The 24910-nt window shown below is 45.2% G+C and overlaps 1 protein-coding gene across 3 annotated transcripts in view; it reads left to right on the forward strand.

Moving 5' to 3' along the window:
• Window positions 1-4550: 4550 nt before the first annotated feature.
• Window positions 4551-24910, forward strand: part of TMED3 (transmembrane p24 trafficking protein 3) — a 102743-nt gene continuing 82383 nt past the window's right edge. Inside the window, exons 1-4 of one of the 3 annotated variants that reach the window (XR_013395187.1) lie at window positions 4551-4871; window positions 7169-7417; window positions 7947-8061; window positions 14399-15247. Coding sequence is in view for 2 of the 3 variants with exons in the window: in NM_001257920.1 (NP_001244849.1) it covers window positions 4698-4871; window positions 7169-7417; window positions 14399-14635 (660 nt within the window). In the remaining variant the exon portion in view is untranslated. 3 annotated transcript variants of the gene reach the window in all.

The following is a 24910-nucleotide window of genomic DNA, read 5'->3' on the forward strand; positions in this document are numbered from 1 at the left end:
ACACTTAAAAGGTACTCTCAGTGATTTTCTTTTATTATTATTATTATTATTATTATTATACTTTAAGTTCTAGGGTACATGTGCGTAACATGCGGGTTTGTTACATATGTATACTTGTGCCATGTTGCTGTGCTGCACCCATCAACTCGTCAGCACCCATCAACTCGTCATTTACATCAGGTATAACTCCCAATGCAATCCCTCCCCCATTCCCCCTCCCCATGATATGCCCCGGTGTGTGATGTTCCCCTGCCCGAGTCCAAGTGATCTCATTGTTCAGTTCCCACCTATGAGTGAGAACATGCGGTGTTTGGTTTTCTGTTCTTGCGATAGTTTGCTGAGAATGATGGTTTCCAGCTGCATCCATGTCCCTACAAAGGACACAAACTCATCCTTTTTTATGGCTGCATAGTATTCCATGGTGTATATATGCCACATTTTCTTAATTCAGTCTGTCCAGTCTTAACCCAGTCTTTAAGTTTAAGAACACTTAAAAGGTACTCTCAGTGATTTTCAAGTATAGACTACATTATTAACCACAGATGCCATGTTGCACAATAGATTTATTGAATTTATTCCTCTTATCTAACTGAAATTTTGTAATCCTTGGCCATTTCCCCAAGCCCCTCACCCCCTGGCCCCTGGTAACCACCACTGTACTCTGCTTCTACCTCTCTAGACAACCCCCCTCCAAGATTCAGATACAAGGGCATCCAGCTGGCAGAGCCTGGGTTCCATGCCCACACACCTTGGGACCCAGAAGCAGAGGGAGAAGGACTGTCTGCCCCTCTTTGGCTCTGTGATGAGAGGGAGAGTTTCCCACCTAGGTTGGGATTTCCCCATAGGAAAGATAGTTAAATGCTTGACAGCCACAAAAACAGTTGTTCTGGGGAAGTTGGTGAGTCTCAGGAGGGCAGTGTGTGTCACCTTTCCTTGATTGGTTTGTTCAGGGAAAAACTGGTATTGGTTATAGCTCCATGGCAATGTTAAGTAGTTTGCAAAGTTTCCATTTGCTTTAGTCAATCCACACGGTGATTGTACTGCTTTTTTCCTTCACCATCAATTACCTGCATGATGCACGCATAAACTCTGCTTTTGTTTCAACATCCTAATAGCATGCTAGGGAGTGCTCCTGTTGGATGAAGCAATGATAAAGTTCTGCTTTAGGGCACAGAAAGGTCCACCTTATACTGCCCATCTCATCATAACACATGTAACTTATAATGTTTTCAATTCATGATAGGTTTATTCAGATGTAACCCCATTGTAAGCCAAGGAGGATCTGTACATATTTAGAGAAGTAAAACATAAATGTTCAGTTAATGAAAGTCAGAATGTGAACATTCATGAGTCTCTCTCGGGTGCCACTTCTGGACTTCTGCATTCTCCTTCCCCTGAGACACAAGCACTATTTGGGTGTTTATATATATCCAATTCTTGTCCTTTTATTTCTTTTTCTTGCCTAACCTTTCCTGCTAGAATTTCTGGGACAATGTTAAATAGCAGTTGTGATAGCAGGCATTTATGTCTTATTACCAAGTTTGAAGGAAAAGACTTCAATGTTTATCATTAATCATGATGTCTGCTCTAAATTTGTTACATTTTATGACATTAAGGAAGTTGTCTATTATTGCTATTTTGCTAAGAGTTTTTATCACAAATGATGTTGAATTTGTCACGTTTTTTTTTTCTGCATCTGTTAAGATCCTCATTTTTATTTACTGTTTTAATTATTTTTTATTTACTATTTTTTTGTGTGTTTCTTTTATTTACTGTTTTAAAAGGCCTTCACAGAAGTCACCCCAGGACTAAAGTGGATAGAAAACATTTTTGTTTCTTCTTTCAAGTTATCCTACCTTTAGTACCATATATCATGCAATATTTGCCATATATCATGCAATATCAAGGTTGGAAGGAACCTTAGAGGTCATACACCACTATAATCTGTCACCCAGGTTCATGAATCATCTCTGTTGTTGCTAAGTGGTTGGTTGTTCACCTGTATCTGTTCAAATATTTTCAGGGATGAAAAATGTACTATCCTTGTCCATTCTATTTTTGGAAATCTCTAGTTCCAGCAAGTCATTTATTGTGTGAGCTGAAATGTGCCTCAGTGTCAGATTCATGCTTTGGTCCAAGGTTTGCCCTATGGAACATGTAGGACAAGTGTTCCCTGAGGTATGGGTAGAAGCAGTGTGTTTAGTAGGAAGCTGGTAGTCTTCAGAATTAAGCAGATCTGGGTTCACTTCCTGGCTTAGCCATTGACAAGCTGAGTGAGTCTGGGTAGTATGGAAGATGGCTTAACAGCCATCACTCCTTCCATTCCAGGATGCTCTTCCTTTGCAGTGTGACTTTGCAACTCCTCTAATCCAGAGGTAGATTCCATTTTTCCACCTCCTTGAATCTGAGCTGGCCTTTGAACTTGCTTTGGTCAACAGAATGTGAAGAAAGTCATACTGGAAAAGGTCTGAAGCTTAGGTCTCTGGGGTCTTGCTGCTTCTGCCTAGTTCCTCTTGGGATGCTGCCCTGAGCCTGCCATATAAGGAAGTAATCTACCCTATTAGATGTGAGAGGATACTTGGAGGAGAACTGAGATGTCCCAGCCAACAGTCTGCATGCTCTGACTTGAGCTACTTGGAAGTCAACTCCTGCCCTGAACTTATGCAGGTGTTTTCTTAGAATTCAAATGTAAGACTTAACATTTAATCCAGAGGAATTTATTTTGATTTTTAAAGATGGGGTCTCCCTCCGTCGTCCATGCTGGAATACAGTAGTGCAATCACAGTTCACTGTAGCCTCACACACCTGGTGTTAAGCAATCCTCCCACCTCAGCATCCCAAGTAGCTGGGACTACAGGCCCACACCACCATGCCTGGTTAATTTTTGTTTGTTTTTGTAGAAACAAGGTCTCACTATGTTGCCCAGGCTGGATTCGAACTCCTGGCTTCAAGCAATCCTCCCACCTCAGCCTCCCCAAATGTTGGGATACAGGCGTGAGCCATGGTGCCCAGCCCAAAATTTCTTTTTGTTAGTCTTAGCAGAGCACTCCACCTGTGCCAAGGCAATCGTGGTTTTTTGTTTGTTTGTTTGTTTTTGAGACGGAGTCTTGCTCTGTCACCAGGCTGCAACCTCCACCTCCTGGGTTCAAGCGATTCCCCTGCCTCAGCCTCCCGAGTAGCTAGGACTACAGGCACGCACCACCACGCCCAGGTAATTTTTGTATTTTTAGTAGAGATCGAGTTTCACCGTATTGGCCAGGATGATCTCGATTTCTTGACCTCGTGATCCGCCCGCCTCAGCTTCCCAAAGTGCTGGGATTACAGGCGTGAGTTACTGCACCGGGCCAATCGAGGTCTTATATCTGTCATTTGTTTCTCCCCTTAGTGCATCTACATCAGATGATTATTACTTCCATGTTTTCTATCAGTTCCTAAAAAAACAATGTGAAATAGGACAGTGCCAGGGAAGGAACCTTAAGTGACACTACTAAACACCTCTTCCATGCCTGTCACTGAGCCAGTCAATATTATTAACTATGTTATGCATGCATGTTATTTCCAAGCCTACAGATTGCTTTCACACATCAGCATGCTCATCCATGGTGAAATGTGTCCAGCGGAGATCTATATGGGCAGTAACATTCTTTCCTGAAATCAAGATATACCACGTCTAGTAATGCTCTCCTGAATAAATTATTTATTGAGTATCGATATCACAATCTATGTCTGTTCTCTTTGTTTATTGGATCACAGTGAATATAAAACTATACCCATAGTTACGATTATACAAAAGAATCTTAAGTCACTGGTCATGGGTAAGACAGTAAACCAATTTATGTGCTTTCAGAGCTTTTAAGAAGTTAAAGTGCAAAAATGACAGTTTTGTGCAAAAAGAATTTTCAGCGAGTCCTGACAGTCAAAATATACCTGAAGTCGCTGCGAGACTTTACTTGGGTTTTCATGAGATCGTTTGTGTGTGAACACGCTCGTGTTTTTCCCAGTGCAGGTGTAAGGATGGGCCTATACTTACTCTTCCCACCTCATCCCCCACCCCCTTCACACAGTCTCACCTTGGGAAGGGTATGGGAATGAAGAAAGGAGTGTTAATCGGGTTCCCAGCTTTCCCTTACCTTTCACCTAGCCCCCTAACTACTGTGGGTGTTAGGTTTGGGCACACCCATTTCAAAACAAGGATACTGTTTCTTGAGGGAAGTGTGAGACTGAAGTTACAGAGCCTGTTAAAAGCAGAGCCATATAGAGGGAGTAAAACCGCAAGTGCTTCGTGCCGCAGCAGCTGGGGGGTGGACCTGGGCCTACCTGGGGGGATGCTCAGCCCTGCGGGTCCGGGAGAGCGCAGAACAGTGGACAGGGCTTCTCCCACTTCTGGGTAGGGGCGCGCTGGGTGGTGGCCCGCCTACCCTCCGCCTAGACCCATCCTCCGAGCGAGCCGGGAGAGGCGGGGAGAGGGCGTGTCCCCTGGCCCAGCGCGACCAGCGCGCACGCGCAGCCGACAGAAGGGGCCCAGGCCCACTCTGAGCGCGCGGCTGCGCACTGTGCCGCCTGCCCTCCCGGAAGCGCGGAGCTCTGCCAGCGCCACGTCTATCTCCTTACATACTCCCAGGGCTCCGCAGCAGCCGCCCCAGCCGCGAGGGGCGCAGCCCCCGAGCCGCGGCCCTCGGGACGGGACCGAGAGCATCATGGGCAGCGCAGCCCCGCTCTCCGCCTCCGTGCTGCTCCTGCTGCTGCTCCTGCTCCTGCTCCGGGCCGAGCAGCCCCGAGGGGCCGAGCTCACCTTCGAGCTGCCGGACAACGCCAAGCAGTGCTTCCACGAGGAGGTGGAGCAGGGCGTGAAGTTCTCCCTGGATTACCAGGTGAGGCCGGGCGCCCGGCAGCGCTCCCTTCTCCCTCCACTCCCAGGTCTCAACTGGACACTGGCGCGCCCCTGACTGGAGGCAGGTCCAGTGGGTGGGAGGGAGGGTGCATGGGGTGGGAGTCCCCGGACACCCGTTGACTTCCCCGTGAGGAGGAAGGTTTTGGATCATTAGGGCCCACCCGAGACGAGCCTGGCCAGCGAGGAGATAGCGCCGCTGGTGCGAACCCGGGATGGGAACGCCAGGGCGGGTCCCGCAGCCTGGAGAACTGGCCAGAGAGATCTCCGCAGGCGCCCGAGACACTAACGAACGCCAGCTCTGATCGGCTGGACAGAGGCTCTCTAACCCCAGTCTTTTGGACCGCCTTGTGCCTTCGAGTACTGAAAAATGGCAGCGAGAGGAAGTAGGTTCATAGTTTTATTTTATTCCTCCCCTCTCCAGCGTTTAAAGTTCAGGTGAGGTGAGGGCAGCAGAAGTGAGAACGGGCGCTTTGGAAAGGAGGGATCACTGCAGCCATTGATGCCTGGCGGTGTTTACCAGGAGTGGTGTGGCTGCATGACTTGGCTCTTGCCATATGGCTTAGAAAAGCTCAGTTCCTGTACTCCTGTCTCCTTTGAGAGAACCCGTGGCCCACAGGTGACAGGAGCAGGTCTTGAGTGAGTAGTCTGCCCCCGATATTTAGTGAGCAGGTCTAGGGTTGGGGGCCAAGTGGGCATCGTACTCAGACAGCTATCTGCTTGTGGATGCATGCTGACAGGCACTTCAGAAATGAGATGCCACGGGCAGCAGGAATGGGGCAAGCTATTTGACCAGTTCCTCTGTGCTTAAAGGTACTGAAGGAAGCTTGCGCTTGGAGACAACTTATATGTGGCAGTCTCAGTCACTGATTTGTCCACTTTCACATCTGTGTGGACAACATGCAAATTGTGACTGGATTAACATGGGCAACCTAGATGCATTGACAAAAAGAATGATAATTGTGTGGTTGCAGAGACCTCAGATGTCATGTGTTCACTGCCAGGGCGGAAATCCCTTGTCAAAGTGTGCCCAGCCTGGGTTTAAACACACTCAGCAACAGGATGCTCACTGCTTGACGCAAAGCTTGCTGAGCAGGACTAGTAACTTTTGTCTGGACAAAGAGGCCATTTAAATTTGGAAGCAGATGGAGGCCATTGACCGTGTCCTTTGAGGGATCTTGGTTATAGCCATTGCCTACCTGTGAGATTTTGCCTTATGTGGGTCTTATTTTTCTTATGTTACAAGGAGAGTTTGAACTAAATGATTCCCAAAGACTCTCAGAAATTCCGTGAATGCCTCGATCAATATTTTTCTTCTCCTTGCATTCGATCAGTAATAATATATTGTTAATAGCTAGTAGACCCATTCAGCAAGCCAAGAATGACCCTTGCTGGGGGAGAGGGAGCACCTGTCTGTTATTGGAAGGGAGAAGCAGGAGGTGCAGCATGCATGCTCTAGGGTGGCCCCAAATCAGATCCCACATCTCCACTGCACCCCCAGGGGGTTTGCAGTCTGACAATTGTCCAGTAATTGGCTGGCACTTTTTGGGCGCTTTCTTTATGTTGGACACTGTGCTAAGCACTTTAGGTATGATAACTCATTGAATCCTCACTTCATGGATAAAGACATGTCCTCAGAGAGTAAACTAACTTGTTTAGGGTCACATGGCTAATGAGTGGCAGTGCCCTAAAGCAGTGATTTGCTGCATGTCTTGTGTTAAGTATTGAACAAAGAAAGAATCAGTGGCATCTAGCTGCATTGGAATAGTTTCTTAGATATCCCTCCTCATCTTGCTCTTGATTTCTGGAAGCCTTATCAGCACCATCTCATGAAGAGCAGTTATCCTGGGGTATGCTTATTCATGCTTCAGAATAGTGCAGTAGGTAAGCGTTTGGGCACTGGAACCAAAAGCTCTCAGGTCAGATCTCAGCTCTACTTTATCTTGTGTAACCTTAGGCAGTTACTTAACCTTGGAGCCTCAGTTTCTTCTTCTGTAAAATGGAAACGATTAGGCTCATTGAACCCCTGCAGAACAATCTTTGGAGTCAGACAGGCATAGATTCAAATCTTAGCCCTTTCACTTTCAAGCAGTGTGACCACAGCCAATTTATTTAACCTTGCTCAGCCTCAGTAAAGTGAGAAGTGGCATAGCACCTGCCTTAGAAAGTTTTGAAGATGAAATGACAGAAATGTTTGTAGAGTCTGAGCACAGTGTCTGGTTGGCATTTGGTAAGTGGTGATTGCCCCTTTGATAACAGCAAACTTCTTATGGTTGTCAGGTCATCACTGGAGGCCACTACGACGTTGACTGCTATGTGGAGGACCCCCAGGGGAACACCATCTACAGAGAAACCAAGAAGCAGTACGACAGCTTCACATACCGGGCCGAGGTCAAGGGCGTTTATCAGTTTTGCTTCAGTAATGAGTTTTCCACCTTCTCTCACAAGACCGTCTACTTTGACTTTCAAGTGGGTGATGAGCCTCCCATTCTCCCAGACATGGGGAACAGGGTCACGGCTCTCACCCAGGTGAGTGAACATTAGCAGTTTGGGGCTGCTGAACCCCCTAGCGCGTTCCTCCTCATTGACCTCTGTCTAGGCTGGTGGTCGGAGTCATCATCTATCCAGTTCCCAGTCTGGAAGTCTCAGGGTTGGTTTTGCCTCTTTCTTCACACCTAGTCCTAAAGAATGCCATGCTCTTCTTTCGATCTTCCTTTCGATTCTCTAACCAGATCCCTGCAGTACTTTCTTCTGATATTCCCGTCTACTCTTTCATTCCCACTCAGTCTTTTGCACAGTACCACTTTTGAAGTACCTGTGTCATGTGTCTCTGCTTATATGATGTGCCTGTATCATGAAGACCAAAGTCCTACTTTGTGTGATGTATTAAAGTAACACAAGGTACTGTTACAAAATAAATGCCAAACATCAATGGCTTAACAGAATAGAAGTTTATTGTCACGCATAATCTAGAAAAGGTTGGTGAGGAGCTTTCCTCCATGGTGTGACTCAGGAATCCAGGCTTATTCTTTCTTGTCATCTTTCTGTCTTCCCTTAGGGCTTCAGGGTCTTCTGCCTGTAGCTGCCAAAGGAGGAGAAAATGAGAAAAGTCCATCTACTTCTTAAAAGCCCATGCCCAGTGGGAATACATATGACCTGCTCATGCCCCATGGGTGAGAACTTAGTCATGTGGCAAACCTGGATGAAAGGAAGGCTGGCAAGTAGAGCCTTAGCAACAGCTCTGCACTACAGAGGAGAAACTCTGACATTTTGGGGGGATAGTCATGTCTGTCGCCCATGGCTGTCAAGGTTCATTATTCTATTATCCCAGCCTCCTTAATCCGTCTGTCTTCCCTTCTGCTATTTAAGCTCCTCCTTCCCTTTCATGTGCAGGCTGGCTTCCTGAGGGCTAGGACCCTGAATGGTTTACTTTTGTATCCTCAGTGCTCCAGTGCATAAGGTGGGGCACAGGAAGAAGCTCACCAAACACTTGTCAAATGACTGTCAGGGCCCAGGGAAACCTGTAAGACAGGAATAACCATCGGTAGCTGCACGCGTGCCAGAACCAAAAGCACAGCGTCTTGAACTTTCAAGGAGGCCAGATGATCTGGGCCGCACTCCAAGGTGGCTCCGTTCCTCTGTGGCTCTGGGCACACTCATGAATGCCTGTGGATTCATTTGCCCAGTCTTCCACCTTCCCTACGCAGTTGGAGGCTAGAGCTGCACTGTTCAGTACAGTAGCCAGTGTCTAAATTTGGCTATTTAAATCAATTGATATTAAATTAAAAATTCACTTCCTCATCTGCACCATAGCAACACTCCAGGTTCTCAGTAGTCACAGGTGACTAGTGGCCATGCACAGAAAGTTCCATTGTCCAAAACTGGGTTTGAGCTTTGAGCTTGGCAACATGACTGCTGTTAGAAGATCCAGCCAAGGGTGTGTATTGTGTGTAAGATCTTTTGCAACCAATACTCATGAGAGTTTTATTGGCCACTATTGAAACAGCCTCTATTCGGAAGATTCTGTAGTCTCCAAAAGCTGAGCTGAAGAACTTCCCCCTTAACCAGTAGAAAACAGATTGGTAGGAAAAGCTTTAATGAATTAGGTCAATAGAGACATTCTTTCCTGGAGCCTGAGCAGTAGTTGGATTTTGTTGCAGGAAAGGGTGATTTATGCTTCCCTTTTCTTCTATCTTAGAACCTCTTCTTTGCTCCTGCTTAGCCTCAAAAGAGCCGTTTCCTTCCACTTCTCTGACCCTGCTTCCTTGAACCATCTGTGCCTGCCTTTGAGAATACTTGCTTTTGTGCCGGCATTCACTCAGTTTACACACTGTGCCGGCAGTGGATGGCTCTGTGCCTGTGCTGGGCGCCCTGCAAGGAGCACAGCCCTGCAAGCCAGTTGGCCATGGGGCACTGTGGTCAGAGCTGTAACTGAAGTACCAGGGGTCTTGAGGAGGCACTGATGAATTCTTCCAGGAGTCAGGAAGGCTTCACTGGGAGAGCTTTACCTTAAACTTGACAATGTAGAAGCTTGGCCTCCTCGATGAAGAGAGCAGGTGACATCTATGGAGTGTAACTTTCTTTCTTCTCGCCAGCCCTTTTCATCTTGCTTGGCATGGGTCCCCTTTTACCCAGCAGCTGCTGTCTCGCCTCTCCCCAGACTTCTTGCAGCACAATGGTAGGCCAGAGGCCATGGTTTCGGGCACAAAAGTAAGTATTAGGTGAAAGAACAGGTTCCATAGTGACCAGGGCCCAGGCCAGGGATTCAGGCCCAAAGGACTTGTTTCAGGCCTGAGCTCAGGAAAACCAGGCTCCTAGGAGAGAGGACCTGGGCCAGGAGAACGTGACTTCAGGAAAGCCAAGCTCGAGGGGCTTCCAGGCTTCCTGAGAATCTGGGCAGATCCTGGTCAGAGCTGAAGGTTTCTGACAGAGGTCAAAGGCCAAGAGCTACCTCCCTGGTGGCCTAGGAAGGGTTAAAGGTTTTCCTAAGTGCTCTGAGGCCAGCTTCTACTTCCCTGTCACTGAGTTCTTAAAGAATTTAAAGAAGCAGATACTTGGGTCAGGGGAGGCCTGATGAGGTGAGGGCTGCAGGAGTTTGTCAGTGGTTACAGACTGAAGACCTCAGCATCCACAGGTGGCTGGGACAGGATGGGGTGTCAGCGTGGAGATGGAGGAAAGGGATGGTGCGAGAAGTAGGATGGGTCAGGGTGTCACCATGAAGTGGCAACTGTCATCCCTTTGAGGCTCCAGGACGCTGGGAGCCAGCCAGGACTGGTGGTCTTAGCAGGGTGGAAAGTCACACACAGGAGGAGAGCTGGGGAATCGTGGCCTGGGAAAACAGGACCCGGAAGCAGAGGGGTTCCATTGGTTTTCTGCTGGGTGGGAAGCTGGCTGAGGGATTGCCTAACTGAAGTGTTGTGGTAACAGGATGAAGAGGTTTGTTTTAGACGAGCACTAATGGAAGATCTCAGTGGATGGGGAAGTAGCATGTTTTCATGGTGAGGGTGAGCATCCAGGTGTCTCTGATTCTCGGGGATATATTGCTCTGGGGTCTCTTGCAGCGTCTGTGTAAGGTCCTGAAGGTGTCTGCAGGTGTTAGTTGCCAAGAAAGCTGTAGAGTATCACCTGTTGCTCCATTACCCTCTTGGAACTGGTCCCTTTGCTATCACTGACCTGATCTGATCTGATCTGATCTGAGATTGTTCCTTTAAAGGCCACCGAGGCCTCTTCATGCAGTCCTAGTGCCGGTTTCTGGCCTGTGTTACTGGATCTCGGCCAGAGAAGATGGCTTCACATAAATATCTGACTTATCCTCTGTCTTGGTGTCTACACCTGTGATTTCTGCGTCCTCCATCTTTTCTTCTTCCCTTCCTCCTTCCTCTCCAGTGATTCTGGGTCCTGGGAGAAGGCTGGAGATGCTGACCTGTACTGCTGAATTCCCAGGCCAGGGCCTGCGGTCCAAGGAGCCCCCAGTCAAGTGAGTCCAGTGTTTCTGAATGAGTTTGTGACAAATAAACTTGGAGAATGGAATTCTAGCCTGGAAAATCAAATGAGCCCTTCCGTAGTGTTCTCTGCGGATTTATACATACAAATGTGTATGCATATGTGTACCTATGAATACATATGCGTGTGCCACACACATACATATACACATATACTGTGACCATGATACACACATGTATACACTTACGTGTGTGTCTCCATCCCTCCCACTGATTTCAAGAATGATCTTCTTTGTTATCCAGTCCTGTGATTTCAGTGCCATCAACTTCCCTCCAATCCACTCTTCCCTGACATGGCGACCTTCTTAATTGAGGCCCGCATCTTCTCTTCCCAGTGGAATTGCAGCCACCTAAGTGGTTTCCCTGCCCGTAGACTGGTTCACATGCATCCCTTTCTGCATCATATCTGCCAGAGGCAGATTCTCGTAAAGTGGGATTCCAGTCTTGCCAATCTTTTGCTCACAGAGCCACATGGTAAAGCCTTGGACCTCGAGGCCCTTTACTGTGAGCTTCCACCTCCCCACAGCTGCTTCTCCATGCATCCCCATCACCGTGTCAGTCCCTGATCCCAGACCAGGCCCTGTATAGTTCTTTGCCTGTGCTTCTGCCGCCTGGGATGTGTTCTCATCCTCAGCCTGGTGACGTCCTGCCCATCCATCAGGACTCAGCTTGTCTTGTCCCATGTCAAGTACTCCATCTTCTCTGGCAGGCTCAGCATCTTTCTCTTGGGTGTTCCCACGACTCTGCATACCCTTCTGTTGTTGGCTCTTTTTATATTGCTTTATAGTTGAGTAATTTTTTCTCTAAATTGTGAACTTTCTGAGACCCAGGACTGTGTCTGGCTCTGATTCTTAATTCCTTGGGCCTAGCACAGTGCCTGGAAGAAAAGTAAACATTGAATAAATGTTTGAATGAAGGAATTAGTGGAAGTGTGAGCGATTAAAACTCAGCCATGATTTGAAATCCTTGTAACTTCATCCTACAAGTATCTATCCTGAGTCCCCCAGCCCCACCTTCAATCCTTTATGATTTTCCAGGGATCCCCAGGGTGATGTAAATACAAAATGGATTTGTATAGGTAGTATAGTCTGCCTGTATAGGTAGTGTCTGGCAGGGAGCACTAGGGAGGCTTCTAGAAATGGCATATATTGAATTAGCTTTGACACGGGTTCACATAAGTTAAGCCCGACTCCACATTTACCTCTTTCCTACTTCCTTCCCAGTTTAGCATTCTATTCCATCTGTGAGAGTTGACATACTTTAGTGAGCTTTGGAAGCATTCCCCGGAGAGCTAGGAGGAGCAACCACAAATGTGACGATTGGCCCCAGTGCAGAGACCTGCACCCGAGCTTTCTCTTCTGGTGGTTGACCTTTGAAGCCAGTTGGCTTTGGAAGTTCCCTTTAGAGTCAACTTCCTGATGTCTGGAACCCTTCTTAGGATCACTTGTCCCTTTTTCAGTATCAAATATCTGCAGGTATAGCCCACCTACCAAATGCGGGGAAGTGAAGAAGTCCAGTGCCAACTACACTCCAGTTGTGAAAGATATGATATGTAGCCCAAAATAATAGGGCATAGAGGATGTCACTGAGAAAACAGGACAGAGGTACTCACTGGGGGACAAATAGGCTTGTTCTTCACTTGATATTGCTCTTTGAGCTGGTACCCAGTCTAACTCTATCAGTTCCATCTGCTACACAGTGATCATGCCACCTTTCTACATGTGACATTTCACCACTTCTTACACATGGACCAGGATGAGAGGGCCTTCCACGGTGTGCAGGAGAGTCCCATAGCTTTGGGAGGTAGACCTGTTGCCAGAAAGATGGAAGCTGCTGCCCTGTAATGCAGAGGCTGAAGGGAAGTGTTTTTTTCTTCCTTACATAGTCTAGTTCAGCTCCTAGAGTGGCCCAGAGTTAAGGATACCCAATGAGGCAAGTAAGGGTAACACCACTGTTTGGCAGTGGTTTCCTGTTTGTCTTCTGGAAGTGGTTTAATGTGAGAGAGAAACAAGGGTTTTGGGGAGGGAGGTCACAGAATGACTTAGTCTTTTCTAGTTTATTGTACTGTACTTTACAAATAGTTTGCCTTTGGAGTTTGGGAACTGAAGTAAGTGTCTGGTGCATGCTTTGTGAATTCCTCTAGCCTGAGAACTCACTGATAGGATAGAATTTTCTAGGTCTTGGATACATGGTGTTTTAGAGGCTGCCTCTGAATAAGAACTCAACGTTTTCCCACGGGCATAATGTATTAGTTGTCTATTGCTGAGTAACTAATTACTACAAACGTAGTGTCTTAATGCAATACTCACTTATTACCACACAGCTCTGTACGGTGTGAGCCTGAGCAGGGTGGCCAGTTTCTTTGCTTGGGGTCTCCCACGGCTGATGTCAAGATGGTGGCAGGTTGGGCTCCTACCTGGAAGCTCTGGGGAAGGATCTGCTTTTATGCTCATTCAGGTTATCGGTGGAGTTCAGTTCTTTGTGGTTGTAGGACTGTGGTCCCCATTTCCTTGCTGACTGTTGTACCCTCAGCTCCTGGAGGCCTTTTTCTGGTCCTGGCGGGTGGTCACCTCCACCTTCAAAGCCAGCGTGGCACATTGAATTCTTCTCATGCTTGGAAACTGTCTTGACTTCTTCTGCAACTAGCTGGAGAAAGCTCCTGGTGTCTAAGGGCTCCTGTGATTAGATCAGGCCTGGATAACTTCCCCATCTTCAGGTCAGCTGTGTCATATTAACATGATGCAGTCACAGAGATGACAGCTCATCATATTCACAGCTTTCTGGAATTAGGGCAGGGGATCTTGGTGGTGGTGGGAAGGACATTTTCAGACTTTTGCCTACCACACTGAATACTTTTGCAGGTAAAGAAAGTTATGATGTAGTATGTGTTACACATAAGCGTATGTGTCTATGTGGTGCCTGTTTATATATATGTGTCTTTGCATGTGTGTGTATGTGCTTATGTACATGAGGCATGTGTCTTCACGTGTTTGTATTTATACATAAAACTATAGGCAGCAATTACATAATAGAATGAACATGAGCAGTGGATTCAGAGTCCAAACACAACTGTGGTCTAGTTCACACTTCGCTGTTTATTAGTTGTGTGACTTTGGGCAATTCGTGTAGCCTCTTGGAGCCTCAGTTTCCTCATCTGTATGTGGGATAAGCCCTCAATAACAGTGAGGGTAATGATCCATGCCTATCAGGGGTATTGTAAGGACTGGATATGAGAGTATGGGGCAGTGCTTGAAAGCATAAGCTCAGGACTCAGACTCTAACTCAGCCACATACTAACTGTGTGACTCTGGGCAAGTTACTTAACCTCTCTGAGCCTCAATTAGGCTTGTTGTGAGGATTAAATAAAACCATGTAAAACCCTTAGCATAGATTCATAGTTAGCATTCAGTGGATGTCACCTAGGATGCTGACGACAGCATTTGCTGTTTGCTGGATCCCACATATGTCTATGGGTTAGCAGCGTGACTGCTTTTCTCTTCCTGCCCAGATGGAGTCCGCCTGCGTGACCATCCATGAGGCTCTGAAGACGGTGATTGACTCCCAGACGCATTACCGGCTGCGGGAAGCCCAGGACCGGGCCCGAGCGGAAGACCTTAATAGCCGAGTCTCTTACTGGTCTATCGGCGAGACGATTGCCCTGTTCGTGGTCAGCTTCAGTCAGGTGCTACTGTTGAAAAGCTTCTTCACAGAAAAACGACCCATCAGCAGGGCAGTCCACTCCTAGCCCTGGCATCCCGCTCTAGGGCCCCTCATGTCCCAGCCTGGAGCAGCTCTCCTAGGTCTCCTAGGCGCATAGCCCAGGGTGGAGGCAGAACGATGCTGCCGTGGTAGCCCTTTGCCTTTCATGCCCATGCTTGATTCTTGCACCTCAGCAGCTGAAGGTCTCAGAGACCAGTAATCAGAAGGCATCCGACTGCATTATGTGTGCAGCACTGAAAAGATGTTTACAACTAGGCTAGGGATTAGCCACTGTGGGAGGGTGGGCAGGCAATGGTTCAGCGGCCTGGCTGGTAGCAGGAACTCCAAGTGCCCAGGCCTTTTGGGCAGCTCAGGGCCCTGCCTCTGTTTCATGATGCATGGGTCATTTGTCTTGGGTGTCCTATCCCATGTGGAGAAGAAAGGGGCTCTAAGTTCTGGCTCTTCCTCCCCTGGGGTTCTCTGTACCTGAGGATACCAGGCCCTGGGCAACTTTGCAGATCTGCTTACCCCAGGTGAGCAACAGTGTCAGCCATGCAAGCAGGACAGAATGGTGACTGGGTGCCCTTAGTGAGCTGTGTATTTCCTAGGAGGTAGAAAACTGTGGGAAACTGTGGCTAATAAAAACGAAGTGTGAGCATCCTGGAGACTTGTGCATTTATTTCTGTCCCCTTTCTGGGGACTCGAGCTTACTGCAGAGCATGGGTGTGTGCATAAATAATTAGAGTGTGAGACAGAGTACCTAGAGAGGTCCAGAGGGTGCTGTGCAGAGATATATAGAGTGGGCAAGAAATCACTCCTCCCAGGTGAATGAAAACAAAATAGGAAGTCTCCTCACATGGTCACACACCATGTTGTACAACGGAACTTTGCAAATGCTGTTTCCTGTGATAATACCTTCTCCCTGATATCTGCATGCGCTGCTCCATCATTTCCTTCTGACCAAAAGGCACATTGTCAGTGAAGTCCCTCCCAACCACTCTTCAAGATGGTACCGTCTCACTTGCCCTTAGTTCTCCTGCCCATTGGTAAGAAATGAATGCATACCCATCAAGTGTCTGTGCAGTAGCTCTGGAGGGAAGATACAACGTCTCCGCTAAAGGAAACCTATCAAATCTGAAATCGTGTACCATCTGATAGGCATTAATGCATTGTAGGAAAGGAAGCGAAGTAATCTCTTTAAAAAGATGCCCCATAAACCTCACTTATTTAGCTTGATTGAAAGATAAATATTGCTTATCTTTCATTTTTTTTGATATTTCTTTTCTCTTATTTTAGAATTAAGTACTGGGTATATATAAAAGGTTACTTACGAAATATTTCTAAGGTGAAATACGTCTAAAGTGAAAAACAATACAAAAATCCTATGCTCCCGCTACCTAGATTAAGTACTGCAACATGACTCATTGCTTCTGGAATGCTCTCTACTTGCCCTTCTCCTTCACCCTCTGAGGGAACCACCAGCCTGAATGTAATCTTTATCAAGCACTGAGAAAGGAGTTTAAAGGATTGAAGGACACAGCTTTACTAAAACTCACGTTGTCTTCCACTTTTTGTGGAAACTAGGTTCTTTCAACCTTGAAAAACAAAAATAGGAATGCTGGTGATACCTGTTTTACTTATATAACCTTGTAATCATTTATCCGTAAATATGTAGATTCATTGAGGGGACAAAAACCCTGCCCCACTGGTTGATTTAGGAAATAAGGTTGGCAATAAAACGTACTGCTTATGCAGTGTTTATATTTTGATCAATTAGGTACTAATAACAGTTGTAATAACTACCCAATCCAGAAGAAATATTTTTAACACTTACAGCTTTACAGTTAAACAGCATATGAAACATTTTGAAATTGAAGATTTTTTGTTATAGAGAAATACAATAGGGTATTCGATATAATTTCAAACAGAGTAATACAGTTCCATAAGAAAGATGAAATGGAAGTATGACTCTAAGAAGGAAGGAGAAAGATGGAAAATTTCTGAGCATTATTTATGGATGATGATGGGTATCAAATCATCTTGGTAATTAGAATCCACTGATATACTTAAAAGTGATGTAATTTTTCAAAAAGTAATGGTTTAATATATGGTAGAAATTATCTCCTTTGTCACTATTTAAATTCATGATGAAATATTTTAGATGTCAGCTTTAAAAATGTATGAGGCCTTAGAGTTTCTCAAGTGCTTTTAGAGGATATTTAAGCAAAAGAAACAGGAAATGCTCTTTGCATCTGGATTTTCTGGAGAGACTCTTTCCTTGACATCTGGGCAGCTTGGTGAAAAGGGTGTCAGCACTGGCAGTTTAGTAGAAAGAGGACTGGGTTGTGTCTGACCTTTCTGGATTTGAATCCAGGTCTGCTATGTGCTACTTGTGCCATTTTGGGTAAGATACTGAACCTCTCTGAACCTTCATTTCCTCATCTGTAAAATGGGCAGAAGGGAGTATTTTTACTGGCCAGGGACTTGGGGCTTATGCATTGGTGAACAGAATTAGGATTCACCCTGTTTTCAGTAAAATCCCTTTAAATTTGAGGCCTGGATGGAGCTGACAGGTGGAATTTGGAAGCACATCTATTAGCTTACATAGAAAGCAGAATCTCCCAGGGAAAAGACATAGGACCTCTGACTCTAACTGAGGTTCCGGATTATTATGAGCGATTTTCAAAAATTGTCTAATGGCATTGGTTTGCTCCATACCATAGATTTTAAGAGACAGTAGAGCTTCTGGGATGAGATCCCCCATAAAATAATTATGGATCTGCACTGGCAAGCTGGTCTGGACTCCAAAGACCAAGAGTCGGTTTGTGGTGCTGACTCTGAACCTTTGCGATGCAACTGTCTGGTGGTAAAATGGCTTTGTGTATAAGAAAGCTTTAATCCTCGAGGCCCAGGCAACTTTACTTTACTGCAGGGCGTTCTCTACAGGATAACTTTATGGGGAGGTGACGTTTTCTTTGTTGAAAGATAATTTTCCAAAGAAGGATAAAATCATAAGTGTTATACAAATATAAAATGAACGCGTGTATTAGCATTCTCCAGAGGGACAGAACTAATAGGATATATGTATATATGAAAGGGAGTTTATTTTTTATTTTTTATTTTTATTTTTTTTGAGATGGAGTCTCGCTCTGTCTCCCAGGCTGGAGTGCAGTGGCCGGATCTCAGCTTAGTACAAGCTCCGCCTCCTGGGTTTATGCCATTCTCCTGCCTCAGCCTCCCGAGTAGCTGGGACTACAGGCGCCCGCCACCTCGCCCAGCTAAAAAGGGAGTTTATTAAGGAGATTGACTCACAGGATCACAAGGTGAAGTCCCACGATGGGTCCTCTGCAAGCTGTGGAGGAAGAAAGTCAGTAAAGGCTCAGTCCGAGTCCAAAAACCTCAAATGTAGGGAGGCCCACAGTGCAGCCTTCCGTCTGTGGGCAGAAGCCCAAGAGCCCCTGGCAAACTACTGCTATAAGTCCAAGAATCCAAAGGCCGAAGAACCTGGAGTCTGATGTCCAAGGGCAGGAAGCATCCAGCACGGGAGAAAGAGGAAAGCCAGAAGACTCAGCAAGCCATCTTATCCCACCTTCTTCCCCTTGCTTTGTTCTAGTGGCACTGGCAGCCGATTGAATGGTGCCCTCCCACGTTGAGGGTAGGTGAGTCATCCTCTCCCAGTCCATTGACTCAAATGTTTATCTCCTCTAGCAACACCTTCACAGACACACCCAGAAACAATACTAGCTATCTAGGCATCCCTCAATCAAGTTGACACCTAATATTAACCATCACAGCATGTTAGAGATTTTATTTTATGTACTAATCAATGAAGGAACCAGACAGATGTCCTAATGATTCAAAAGATAATTCAAAGGACAGACACATTTATACAGAGCTGTAAAACAGCTCAAGACATCGAACCAGGCTAGAATCAGTAATCCAAAAGGATATGCTATGTGGAGAAAACACAAAGTTGCAAAAATAGCTCAAAGAAGAAGCTTAGAATCAAATAGCCTGGAGGGGTGTCCAGAAATGCGTAGTTTATTAAAACCATTTTTTCCTATCACTTCAAAAGGGGCTCCTGAGCTGTCACAGCCCCTGGGCAGTGGCATTGATTTCTAGTTTAATTAACAGCAAGACCACCTGTTCCATGTTCTCTCTGGTTCTGTAAAGACTCATCCCTTGGCCTCTTTACGTCTGAGATGGGAACAACTTTTAGCTATTGCTAGTCTTGGGGCTTTGCCTTAACCCTGCCCAACCTTTGTAAATATTTCCTCCCTTAAACTCTCCTCAACTTAAAACAGGGAGGAGGGAGGGAAGAAGGAAGGAACAATCACTTGTGGATTCGAGGTGCTATAGACTGACTGTTCTGTTTCTCCCCAGTTAATATGTTGAAATTCTTCCCCACAAGGTGATGGTATTAGGAGGTGGACCTGAGAGTGGAGCCCTCCTGAATGAGATTAATGCTCTTATAAAAGAGGCCTGAGGGAAGGCCTGTTTTAGTCTGCTTAGTGTTGCGATAAAGGAATACCCAAGTCTGAGTAACTTTTAAGGAAAAAATGGTTTATTTGGCTCACTGTTTTGCAGGTGGGGGCATCTGGTGAAGGCCTCAGGGTGCTTCCACTCATGGCAGAAGGCAAAGGGAAGCCAGTGTGCAAAGATCACAGGGTGAGACAGGAAGCAAGAGAGAGCAGTGAGGTGCCAGGCCTTGTTTAGCAACCAGCTGTTGTGGGAACTAATAGAGTAAGAGCTCACTCATTCAGCAAGGACAGCATCAAGTCATTCATGAGGGATCTGACTGCATGACCCAAACACCTTCCATTAGGCCCCATCTCCAACACTGGTATCAGATTTTAACATGAGATTGGCAAGAGGACAAACATCCAAACTATAGTGGGCCCCTAGCCCCTTCTGCCATGTGAGGACTCAGTGGCAAGACAGCCATTTATGAACCAGAAAGTGGGACCTCACCAAACACTAAATCTGCCAATGCCTTAATCTTGGACATCCCAGTCTCCAGAACTGTGAGAAATAAATTTCTGTTATTTATATGTCACCCAATCTATGGTATTCTGTCATAGTAGCCTAAATGAACTAAAACTCTAGAAAACAGGCATGGTTAGAACGAAACTGCAGGTACACATATAACCACCCCTGGGTTGGGAAATTCTGGGAAAAGGCTGGGTGTTCCTTTAAATGTGCAAGTGTATCCTTCAAGCACAGAGACCTGTGTATTCAGTGTATGTCTTGCAGCCCTGTTGTTTGATCCTGTATGCGAATGTGCCTAGCACGATACTGGTCTGAAACAAATACTAATTTCCCTCTTTCTACTCACACACACCCAGCAAAACACTAATAAATAAACTTGATGTGATGGTATCTGGGAGAGTCTGGCCGTCTAGATCTATCTATGAGAACGTATTGTCAAACATTCTTGCTATTTCTTGTTGGAACTGGCAATTCAACAGCTTTTATTTGCTTCTCCCTGTAGTTTCAGTGTTATATGCTATAGTCATTTGAGGGATGGTTCATTTTATCTGTTCACAAGCCTTCTAAAATGAAATAGAAAACAGTTGCTTCCTTGGGGTTAGTTAGGGTGGCAGCACTCAGCCAATGGCCGTATCTTTTTCTATGTATTTGGGAGCTTGTGTAAGAATTCTAAGAGCTATAAAAGTAAATATAATACAGTTATGAACTCCTAAATGACATATAAACTGTTGGAGACTGTTCTGCTTTTCATAGAAAATGAAGCTGCTTCTGCTCAAGCTCTCTAGTGAATGCGGAAACATGTTACTTTCTCTTGGAATTTGATTCAACATTGGTTTAAAAAAGTCACCTTTCTTGGTAACTGTATCCATTGCAAAAGGAAAGAAGCACAAGGGGGCCAGTGGGTTGTGTGATACAGGAAGAAGAAAAAGTCATGACTTTTCCTCTTAGGATCACCAAGCAGTCTTTTGATGACAATCTAGCTTCTCATATCATTTGCCCTCGAAAAGAGAATATATTTGAGTTGCATTTTTAATTGTAAAAAAAAAAAATTAAAAACCCTGTTCTCCTTTTAATTTATAAAGTAATCTTTCAGGCAATTAAAATATTAACTAAAATTAATATATTCCCCTGACTTCCCTGCAAAGCAACTGGGCCTTAAGCAGGTCTAAAGCCTGGGTGGGCTGCACCTGGGACACGAGCTTTGGGTTAGCCATGCTCACAGCCAGCACCCCAAAATGTGCTGGGTTTGTATCGCACCTGGTGGACAGACATCTGGGAACTGCAGAACAGTGGGGTAAGTGTATGTGTTGGATGGGGTTGGGGGCGAGGATAAGTTACAAAGACCCTATGTCATCTTCAGGTAGTGATCTGGCAAGGTGACCATCCTCCAAATCAAGCCTGGAGAAACCATAGAAGCAAGAGAGAAGCCTGTATCTGAGGAACTCTCTCACACACACAGCTGTGAGAAACTGGAAGAGGGGTCTGTGGGGAGGGGTGGGAGGACACTGTAGCCTGGGGGCAGAGGCCCCTGGAGAGCACTCAGAAGCAAAGTTGGAGGAAAAACGTTTCCATTCTGTGCCTGCCTCTCCCATGTGTTGCCTTAAGGCACCCGCAAGAATGGGCATCCTTGTCTTGTTCCAGTTCTTAGAGAAAAAGACTTCAGCTTTTCTTCCAGCCCTGCTGTTTGATCCTGTATGCGAATGTGCCTAGCACAATACTGGTCTGAAACAAAAACGAATTTCCTTCTTTCTACTCACACACACCCAACAAAACAGCCGCCCCCTTTGCCATGAATTCAGTGGCACAGCCCAGGTTGCTGGTTGCTGTGTGGGGCAACAGCAGGTAGATCAAAGACCCTGTCTGGGTGGGAATCCAGTCTTCCTTGTCCTCCCCTTTTTAATGCCCAGGGGTGGTGGATTAAAAACTAAGGCCACTATTTTGTTCCAAAGTGGTTGTTTTTGAGAGTTTAAAGTGAACTTTGAATGAAGTTGTCAAGTATTAGCAAATGGGAATTTTCCATTGTGATTTTCTCTGTCCAGGGGTTCCCTTCCTGGACGCCAACCAGGGCCTGGCCTTTAGTCCTTCTCAATACACATCACCAGACCTCATGGGAGCATGACTCACAGCCCCAAACGGCTAGACTGCAGGGGATACAACAAATGGATACAAAATATCGTTATAGCAGAATCACTGGAACATGTTGTAAAGTAAATGGATATGCTTTGGTCACGAATAGGCAGAGGCAGACATCCTGGCCAGAGTGACTCAGCAAGTTTAGCGCACAGGCGCATAACTCCACTTGTTATACGGCCCGTTTGTGTAAGCCCATACTGGGCTCAGAGCCACTATTGTTTGTAAAAGGTGTAACTGCCCTGCTGATGTTGCACATACAGCTTGTGCCCAGAGAGACAGAGTGTGAAGCTGTTGACCCTGTAAGGGAGAGGCAGCCTGGCAGGCCAGGGAATGCAGCTGTAAGTGTGGGAGCCGCAGGAGCCGCAGAGCCGGAGCAGGTAACAGAGATAAAGGTGGATAGCGTGAGAGAGCTGCTGAACAAAACCACATTTCACCTACCTACAGCCCCCTGAGTGTTCTTCCTGCTGTCTGCCACCCATCCACCCACTCCCCTTGGACCTCAGCATGGGCTGGAACCTGACACTTGGTGTGACACATGTAGACCACGATTTTTTTAAGTAGCATCATAAATATAGTCTACAAGAGAATATTTTAATAATATTTTGCTGTAACAAGAAGTCATAAAAAGAACCAAGTAGAAATGCTATATATGAAAAATATAAAAGTGGAATGTTGAAAATGACAGCAACAGGATGGCTATTTAGAGATAGATGCCTGGTGCTCATTCCCCACCTCCTCACCCCACCACACCCCAAGAAAGGCAATGACTAAACAGCTAAGGTTTGACTAACATCATATTGAACAGTGAAAAGCTGAAGGCTTTTTCTCTAAGAGCTGGAACAAGACAAGGATGCCCACTCTTACCACTCTTATTCAACACAATGCTGGAAGTCCTAGCCAGAGCAATTAGGCAAGATAAAGAAATAAAGGTCATTCAAGGAGCAATTCAAATGGTCCTTGTTTGCAAATGACATGGTCTTATTCCTAGCAAAACCTAAAGACTCCACTGGAAAACTATTAAAATTGACAAACACATTCAGTAAAGTTGCAGGATGCAAAATCAACATACAAAACACAGTAGCATTTATATATACAAATTATAATCTAGCTGAAAAAGAAATCAAGAGGGCAATCCCATTTATAATACCTATAAAATAAATAAAATACCTAGGTATAAATTTAACCAAGGATGTGAAAAATCTCTACAAGGAAAATTGCAAATCACTGATGAAAAAAAATTGAAGAGGATAAAATTCCCATGCTCATGGATCAAAAAATTAATATTGTTAAAAGGACCATACTACCCAAAGCAATCTACAGATTAAATGCAATCCCCATCGAAATACTCATTATATTTTTTACAGAAATATTTTTAAAATCCTAAAATTTATATGGAACCACAAAAGACCCCAAATAGCCAACACAGTCCTAAGCAAAAGGAACAAAGCTGGAGGTATCACACTACCAGACCTCAAAGTATACTACAAAGCTGTAGTAACCAAAACAGCATGGTACTGGCCTAAAAACAGACACATAGATCAATAGAACAGAATAGAAAGCCCAGAAATTAATCTACATATCTATAGCTGTATTAGTACATTCTCACATTGATATAAAGAAATACCCAATACTTGGTAATTTATAAGAAAAAGGTTTAATTGGCTCACAGTTCTGCAGGCTGTACAGGAAGCATAGTAACATCTGTTTCTGGGGAGGCCTAAGGGAGCTTTTACTCATGAAGACAACACTTCACATGGTGAAAGCAGGAGTATGAGACCAAGAGGGGAGGTGCCATACACTTTTAAACAACCAGAATGTGAGGACAGCACCAAGAGGTGCTAAACCACTCATGATAAATCTGCCCCCATGATCTGATCACTTCCCAGCAGGCCCCACCTCCAACATTGGGGATGACAGTTTGACATGAGATTTGGTGGGGACATAAACCCAAACCATAACACAGTGAACTGATTTTTGACAAAAGTGCTGAGAACCTTCATTGGGAGGACAGTCTTTTCAATAAATGGTGCTGAGAAAACTGAAAATCCACATGTGGAAGAATGAAAGTAGACCCTTATCTTTCACCCAATGCAAAAGTCCACTCAAAATGAATCAAAGACCTAAATGTAAGACCCCCAAATGATAAAACTATTAGAAGAAAACAAAGGGAAGACACTTCAGGACATTGGTCTGGGAAATGATTTTATGAATAAGACCTCAAAAGAAAAGGCAACAAAAGAAAAAAAAAAAAAAAAAAGGGATAATACCAAACTAAAAAGTTCCACACAGCAAAAGAAACAATCAACAGAGTGAAGAGACAATCTGAAGAACAGGAGAAAATATTTTCAGAGTATTCATCAGATAAAGGATTAATATCCAGACTGTACAAGGAACTCAAACATATCAAAGATTAAAAAAAAAAAAAGAAACAATCCAATTAAACAAGGACAAACAATCTGAACAAATATTTCTCAAAAGAAGACATACAAATGGCCGATGAAATATATGAAAATATGCTCAGCATCGCTAATTATCAGAGAAATGCAAATCAAAACCACAACAAGGTATCATCTCACCCCAGTTAGGATGGCTATTATCAAAAAGACAAAAAATAACAAATGCCGATGAGGATGCAGAGAAAAGGGAACTCTTACACACTGTGGAAGCTGAGGTGGGAGGATTGCTTGAACCTGGGAGACAGAGGCTGCTCTGTGCTATGATTGTGTCACTGCACTCTAGCCTGGGTAAGAGAGCAAGACCTTGTCTCAAAAATAAATCAATAAATCAATAAACAAGAAAGGAACAAGGATGAAAAAGACTTTCCAGGAAAATAACCAAATGAAAAGTGAGGTAATAGTCATAGCATCTGACAAAATAGAATTCAAGGCAAATTATCGTACTGAACAGGAAGATTACATACTGATGTTGAAGGAACTAATGGAGGGAATGATGGAGCAGGTAGAAACCACCATCATCAATGTACAGAATTAATAACCGTATTAATTGAGAGCAGCAGACAGGATTGTCCATCAGGCTCCAAGGGAGACAATCCTGTGCAGCTGCTTCAAAACTCTCAGATGTGGCGATGCCTCGCTCACACAGGCCATCTGACCAATGAAAAAGCTCTTCAGCCTGGTGAGATGGATGAGTTAAAAGTGGGAGTAGAGGGGATTGGGGCACATTCAATCTATTATTTTAC

This window comes from Macaca mulatta, chromosome 7 (assembly GCF_049350105.2).
Source record: "Macaca mulatta isolate MMU2019108-1 chromosome 7, T2T-MMU8v2.0, whole genome shotgun sequence".
In the NCBI taxonomy this organism is placed as follows: Eukaryota; Metazoa; Chordata; class Mammalia; order Primates; family Cercopithecidae; genus Macaca; species Macaca mulatta.